General features: G+C 58.5%; 1 protein-coding gene across 1 annotated transcript; it reads right to left on the bottom strand.

Annotated features, from left to right (window-relative positions):
* Positions 1–2,724: 2,724 nt before the first annotated feature.
* On the bottom strand, positions 2,725–7,415 carry CDKN1A (cyclin dependent kinase inhibitor 1A). Its single transcript, XM_074893739.1, has 3 exons — positions 7,344–7,415; positions 4,689–5,090; positions 2,725–4,176 (listed from the first exon to the last, which is right to left on the bottom strand). Exons 2-3 carry the CDS (start codon positions 5,080–5,082, stop codon positions 4,097–4,099), a joined length of 474 nt encoding a protein of 157 aa, XP_074749840.1. The 5' UTR covers positions 5,083–5,090; positions 7,344–7,415; the 3' UTR covers positions 2,725–4,096.

The raw sequence follows: 7,415 nt of genomic DNA, 5'->3' as shown, positions 1-7,415 counted from the left end.
AGCTCTCATTTTCTCTCTTACTCAAGGCGCCTTTCCGCTTGGGGTTACACTCAACTGCCGGCGCTCACACGTTTCCTGTTTGCTGCGTTGCAAGTGGGGTGTGGGAAGGGCCTATCCAGAGGGTCACCGTCCCCCCAGGCCCCCCAAAATCCCAAAGCAAGGGCACTGCCGGTGTCACCAGGAACCGCAACCAAAGTCCCCATCCTTTCCTTGTTCGCAATGGTCCAGCCAAGTCTGGAAGGTATTTGGGGCAGGGGAAAAACATCAGAGAAACAGCAAATGTTATTTTAAGAGTCCAAATAACCCAAAGTACAAGACTACCTATAACCCACAGATTGCAAAGACAGAACAAACCTGCAAGCCCCGCCCTGCGGAGGATCTTTGGCCCCAGGATTTGGAGATCTCCCCCGCTGTGCTGCTCACACTGGTATTTTTTCCAAGGCTCCTGCCTGAATTATCAACTCTGCTTTAAAGCCGGCACCAAAGCCACCAGCAGTCTGCAACCACTCTGAGTTGCAAGGGGATGGGGGAATTAGGCAGGTCACATGCATTTTTGCTCAATTTTAACTGCAAAATGGGAAAAGATCCCAAGCAAAAACCTAAAATAACAACAAGGGAAAACACCAACTGTTATCTTTAGGCCATAACTAGAATTAACATCCCCTGGCTCACAGCCTGGGTCTGAGCTCGTCTCTCCCCACCTGAGCTGGTGAAATCACTTGCAGGGAACCGGCTGCGCAGGTGCCCTGCCCCATCACACCCACCCGGCCACAGCCCAGCCCTGCTCGTTTGCCGTTTAACCTAACGAAGCTGCAGCAAGCTCAGGTGCAACTGCTCCACCTGGGCATTTGTAGGCCAATTCAAGGCTCAGCTGTTTCTTCTCCAGTATCTGAGCAAAGCTGGTGCCTGTTACCCCAGACTGAAGCAAACCCACGGGCAGGCTGGGGAGCTCAGCTTGCAAAAACCACCTCTGAGCTCACATTTGTCAGCACACCTCGCAACCTCCAGGGCTCTTTGCTGCTGCATGGAGAAGGCTGAATATTGGTTTTGCTTTCCCTGAGGATGCTTTTGGGGGTAAAACCCTAGATATCCCTGGGAGAGCTCACTGATTCATGTCCTCCGCCCAGCAAGACTCCAGCATCTTGCTTCCAGCTGCAGAGTCTTGCTGGAGCCAGGGTTAGCACCAGCTGCAGGAAGGTATAATCCAGCCCCACAGCACCAATGGCTCTTTCCAGCCCTGAGGAGGTGCTGGGCAGGTCTCAACAAAAGGGGATTGAATATAGTGGGGAAAGGAGGGGAAGCGCCTGACCCTGCTCCCAGCCCCGCTCAGCCATCACGGGAGTTTGAACCCTGGCATCCTCGCTCCGTGCTGAGGCCAGACTGGGATGGGAGAGCAGCAAAACACAACCTGAAAGTGCAAGATTTCCATCCATTCCTCAGCTGCTGGAAGCTCATCACCATTTTGTGTCCCCAAAGCTGGGGGGGACACAGTTTCCCCCCACTCAGGAGAGGTGGCGCAGGGCTGGGGTCTCCCAGGGAGTTGCAAAACTCAAGCCCACGTGCCAAGGTCCCTCCTGCACAGCAGAGCCAGACCCTGGGTGTCCTCAGGGCCCCGCAAGCAGGGACAAGGGGGTATTTGCTGATTTATTTCTTGCTTCCTCCATTGCCACCACTCCTGACAAACAGGAGGTGACAGCAGGGGGGAGCAGCTGGCAGCAGCCAAGGGGGCTGGAAGGCCTGACACAAGGGGAAAGATTAAAAGGGCTAAATCTGTAAGGCTTGGCTCAGCAGCAGCTAAAAGGCTGCATGATTGTGCTCTGCAAGCATTTCTAGCGGCATCAGTGTGCGTCACCCAACCCTACGGTGACAGGCAGAGGCTTTAGGGATCCTCGGTTGAACGACAACACAAGGTTGTCACCATCAAAACTTTATTTTCACCCAGATCCTCTGCAAATTGGGTCATTTATCACATTAACCAGAACCTGAGCTCACAGTCCACATACAAATCAGAGGAAGCAGCCTCTGCCTGGTGGAGGCATCCCTGACCCCCAGGGAATGGCAGCCCTGGCATCCAGCAGCTCATCCCAGCCCCACCTGGGACTTGCTGCTGCATGTTTTCATCAGCAGTGCCACCACATGCTCTTATATGTCCCTGTCCCACAGCATGGGTCACACCCGGGCACCCAGAACCTCTTTAAAGGAGGAATGGAGATGCAACCAGCTTGCCCCTGGCTAATGGCCACTGGCCCCACAAGGTAGTGGCACTGGGGTTCAGAGTAGAGGCCTGGGCTCACAACACAGGCAGCAGAGGAGCCTGCATCCACACAGAGAGCAGTGGCTTCTGCTGGGGACATGGTGGCAGCACCAATCCTGCACCCAGGTCCGCAGCAGACAGCTGTCCCAAGGGAGCAGAGTAAAGCACAGGGGTTGTGGTGAGGTTTTGCCCCTCCCAGCCCTTGCGCAGCTCCCCAGCCCCCTGCTCTGATGTCTCACCCTGCAGAGTTGTCAGTCAGGGCTGCGACAGCCGCTTCCCACAGCAGCTCAGCTGAGAGCACAGCTGGGTCTGTGCTGCAGCCAGCCCTGCTCCCAGCCAGCCCAAAGGCACCTCCCAGCTCAGGGCTGCACCCCCAGAGGGACCCCCAAGCCCCCAGACCAGAGCACCCTCCTCCCCACAGCCAGACCCTGCTCCCAGCACAATTATTTCCATTAACCCAGAGACAGCAATTCCTTTACACAAGTGTTTATTCAGAGTTAACATTTATAGACAGATATTTTCCCTTCCCCCCACACAGACTTAATAGCATTTTTTTTATAAATAAACATTTAGTGCTGGGAGCTTGCCAGCTTCACTGACAGCAAAGTGCATCACGGTGCAAGGCAGGAGGTTGACCCCATCCCTTTTCTGCCTGGGACCATCTTGCACCGGTTTCCAGAGTCCAAATCCAGCAGAGCAGGAGATGAGCCCCATGAAAGTGCTGAGATCTGACAGTGTTGAGTCCTTCAAGAGCAGGGAGACTCATCCTTCAGCGCTGGGACCGAGCAGCCTTCACTCCAGGACATCCCTCGATCCCAGAGGTGACCAAAGCCACTCACTCAGAGCCAAGTGAGGGTCCTTTCTCCCCCTCAGCCCCAAAGAAGTAGTCCAGGAAAAAAGCAACAATTTTGTCTTTCAATGTCATCCTTGTTGGTGAGCAGAACTTTCCTGGAGCAGTCCGAGAGAGGCAGAGCAGGCAGCTCCCCAGCCTGGTGTCAGTGTTGGAGGAGGCAGGAACACGGAGGCAAACAGCACCACCAACAAGGTAAGAAAGTGGGGTTTTGGGTCAGCAGAGTCTAGGGGACCCCAAAGCCTCCCAGGCAGCATTGGTCCCACAATGAGCTCAGCCCTGGGGACCTCCAGCAGGTTTGTCACCATCTGCAGCCTGTCTGACAGGTGACAGCACCGGTGAGTCACCCAAAGGAAGGGCTGTCCAGGGAACAGCATTTCCTCTCCCAAGCAGCCATGGGAAGGAGCAGCCCCTGAGTCACTCTGCTTCCAGGCACGGCCAAGGGCTTGCTACTGCTGGGTCTGTCCTGCTGGGAAGGGGGCCACCACCATGTGCCAGCAGCTGGGGTGTCCTCAGAGCCAAGCTGTCCCAGCACTCTACAATCCATAGCTGTGACCCTTTCTTAAAGGATATCTGGTGCCACCAGCTGGCTGGGACAAGCGTCCTCCACAGCCAGCCATCAGGGAGGGGAAGGACCACAGCTGGACAGCAGGATGGTGCAAGGATGATGCTTGGCCCCACCACCACAGGACAGAGGACACACTTTCTTCTCAGCAGGCAAGGCAATGCCTTAGTCCCACCAGGCCATTTCAGTCCTCCTCCACCCCCTCCATGGGGCTACAAGCCTCAACATCAACTACTCCTATACATTGCACACGGTGAAGGTCCCTCAGGACCCCAGAGCTACTCATAAATAGGAAACTACAGATTCTACATCGCTTCATACAGACAGCTTACACAGTACAGGGTGAGGGAAAAGAACCACCGACACCCCCAGGGCACATCAGCATCAGCAGCTGTCCCCAGTGGCAGAGGAGCTGAGCTCCACAATGTCACAGCCTGGGTTTGTCAGGCTTGGGCTTGTCAGGCTTAGGCTTGTCATGGATGGTCCTCCGCTTAGCGCTGTAGAAGTCTGGAAGGTAGAAAGACAGGGTTGGGAAGTGCCTGCAGCAGGGGGAGGAAGAGGGAGGTGTCCTCACAGAAGCATCCCGAAACCCAGCCCAGGTGGGCTCCGTCTTAGAACCACCCACCCAAAGTTCCTGGAGAGAAGAGCCTGTAGGTCTCCACCATCTCTTCTGTTTGGTCTCACCTGCATATCCACTCCAGGCCCTGATCTTAGAGGAGTCTCAGGCCATGAGACCTGAAGGGGATGAAGTATTTTGGGGCATCTTCAGCTATAAAACCCACAGACCCGATGTAAGCCCCCTGCCTAACCCCCAGCAACCAAAAGTCACCCAGTTTGTGGCCTTTTCCCCTTGGAAGATGGGTTCTGCTCCCCCAGGAGAGATGCATGAAGGGTGGTCCCCTCCCCATGTCCAGGAGCCAGGCAGGGCTCTTGCACCCAAGTCCCCTCCACCTGTCCCTACCAGAAAGCCACGACACCAGCAATGCCACCACAAGTGACACCAAGCCTCCAGCACTCACCTTTCATGGTGGTCAGCCCCCGTTTCAGGCTCAGCGGGGAAGCAGCCCTGTAAAGCTCCAAGCTCTGCTGATACTCAGGGGAAATCCTGCTGCGATGGATCTTGGCAGGGACCTTGTGGACCAAGGAGTTCTCACTGCTGGTGGCCTTGGCCAGGCTGTGGACCTCCTGGGGAGGCTGCTCAGCCTGGAAGACCCTCTCCCACTTGAACTGTCCTTCCAAGGGAGTCTCCGTCTCAAAGTCAAAGTTCCAGCGCTGCCGAGCTTCTTCCAGGTGTTGCTTCAACATGCCCTCAAATTCATTCTGGAGCTCATGGTGGTCCACGGGGCCAAAGAGGCTCCTGCACAACTTGCTGCTGCATGGCATCTGCCCAGCCCTGCTCTGAGACAGGGGCATCGTGGCAGCTGGGAGGAAAGCAGAGCAAGTTACTGGGGTGTTGGGCAAGCCACAAGCAAGCCCAAGGGCCAGCACATTTGCTACCAGAGAAAAGCACACAGTAGCCAAGGTGGGAACAAGACAGCCCAGAGGAGACCGTCTGCCAGCGCCCATCTTAAGACTCAGACATTTGGGATTTTAGCGGTGTCTTGGGCAGAGGCCTGAGCCTGGTGCAATGCAGAAGGAAGGGGAAGGTGCACATGTTGACGTTCCCCATTCCTCCCCCAGCGGGCAAAGCCCCACCAGGGCAGAGCATCCGTCACCTTGATGCTGCCACTGGTTCCATCCACAACCCCGCTGCGTTCCCACTTCCACACAGGCACAAGGCAAGTTGGCACACGGGCAAGTGAAGCAACAGGATGTTTTTCTGGCCAGTTTCTTCATCTCAAGAACCCAGGGCCGGTGGCAAGGAAGCCTTTTAAGCAACTGCAAGAACATGCCACAAGCCTGACCGCTTAGTTAACCACCCCTGTTATCTGCAAGAAGCTGTTGGGTAACCAGAGACAAGACCCTGTTTGTTTGTTTTTTTTCAAATCGGTGCCAAAAGCCTTGACCTTCACAGTAAGTGGCAAAGCCTTTCCTTCCAAGCAGTCCTCCCCCTTACACATGCGTGGGGTTAACGGATCCCTCACGCCACCCACGGTTGTGAGGAACCTCGTTATCAGAGCAAAGCAAAGAGCGCTCTGGGATTTGACTGCTTTTGGAGCGAAGGCTTGACCCCGCTTGGATAGCTGTGCTCATTAAATCTGCTTTAAAAAAAACAAGATTCACAGAAATAAAATCCCTGTGGTAAGACAGCTTGCTCATTGCCCACCCAATCTGGGACTACAACAGACCCCCAGGCTTGCACCCCAAAACACCCCCAGGGATGGGGTGCTCAGCCTCCTGCAGGGAAGATTTCTGCCCAAATTGAGCTCTCCCAGCCCCCCTGGATCGTCTGTGCTGCAATACCAGACACACCACCAGCACGGCGTGCCAGCGGACTGCTGGAGAGCCTCCAGGCCAGGGGGGTTGGGGGTGGGGGGGCACCCTCCATCCCCGGCGCCACCCTGACCCTCTGCCCTGCCCCAGCCTGGCCCCGCTCCCAACCCAGCCTGGGCATCCCTGAGTAAAAATAGAAATCCAGCTTCCTACCTCCTGGCAGTCAGAGCACATAAACAGGGTGACCTCACCGCACGGCAAGTCCCAGCATGTCCAGGCAAGCCGTGGCAGGTAGCAGGCGGGGGATGTGTTTCGACACCCTGACCGGGCCACCCTCCAGCCCTCCCCGCCGGGGTCAGGCGCCCATCGCCCCATCCTCACCCCACTGCCACGGCCCAGGGGCCACCCTGGAGCTCCGCACCTCCAGATAAAGCTTCGCCCTGACTCATGATCACAGATTGCTGGAGCCACCGGAGAGGGAAGGACCAGGGCCGGGTCACCGTCCCCTCCCATGGGGGTGGCGCTGCTTTTGGCAGCCTCTGCAAAGCAAGAAAAGCTTCGCAGCTTCCTGCAACTCAGCTGGAGAACCCCAAAACTCAGGCAACGGGGTGATGCAGGTGCACGGCTGCATCAAAGCCTCACCCAGGCGGGCTGGGAGCTGAAGGCGCTCCTGGGACACACCCCACACTCCCCCCCCACCAGCCCCACGGGCACCTGCGACACTCAGGACCAGTTACACCAGTCGGGGGAAGGCCTGAGGAGCAGGAGGGGCCGGGAGCACCCGCCCCCGGGGCAGGGGATGGAGCCGGCGGCCGGTGTGAGCCCGGGGGAAGGCGCAGAGAACGCCCCGCTCATGACACCGCTGAGCCGCTGGGGCTTTGCCAGCCGCGGGGGCTCCACCGGAGCCCTCGGGGGAAGGTGTCCGGATCCCAGCGGATTCCAGCAGGGATGCTCCGCGGCCGCGCCCCGCACCGCGCCCCGCCACCGCCGGGGGGCGAGCGCAGCCCGGACCGGGGCTCCCCACCCGCCCGGGAACCGGGGGTGGGAGGCCGGGGGCTCCCCACCGCCCCCCCCCCCCCCCCAGACCCAGCCACCGGGAGCGGCCCCGCTCCCCCCGCAGCGCCGGGGCCGCGACCGCCGGGGCGGAGCCGCCCCCCCCCTCCCCGGTCGCTGCGGCGCTTTCCCCGCTCCCCACCCCCGAGCCGAGCACCGGACCCCCCTCGCGGTGACACCCCCCGGCTCACGGGCAGGGAGGGACCGGAGCCACCGACCAGAGCCCCTCCCGAAGCTGCCGCACTCACCGTCGCGTCGCGTCTCCCGGCGGCCGGTGCCCGTCGCGTCTCGCTTTATACCGGGGCGGGGCGGGGCCTCGC

The sequence above is a fragment of the Strix uralensis genome, chromosome 24, assembly GCF_047716275.1.
Source record: "Strix uralensis isolate ZFMK-TIS-50842 chromosome 24, bStrUra1, whole genome shotgun sequence".
NCBI classification, from domain to species: domain Eukaryota; kingdom Metazoa; phylum Chordata; class Aves; order Strigiformes; family Strigidae; genus Strix; species Strix uralensis.
This window is presented reverse-complemented; position numbering and strand designations above follow the sequence as displayed.

Coding starts and splice junctions, on each gene's coding strand:
- CDKN1A (XM_074893739.1), bottom strand. CDS start 5,082: ATGCCCCTGTCTCAGAGCAGGGCTGGGCAGATGCCATGCAGCAGCAAG. Junction 4,177..4,688: donor GGGGCTGACCACCATGAAAG/GTGAGTGCTGGA, acceptor TCTACCTTCCAG/ACTTCTACAGCGCTAAGCGG.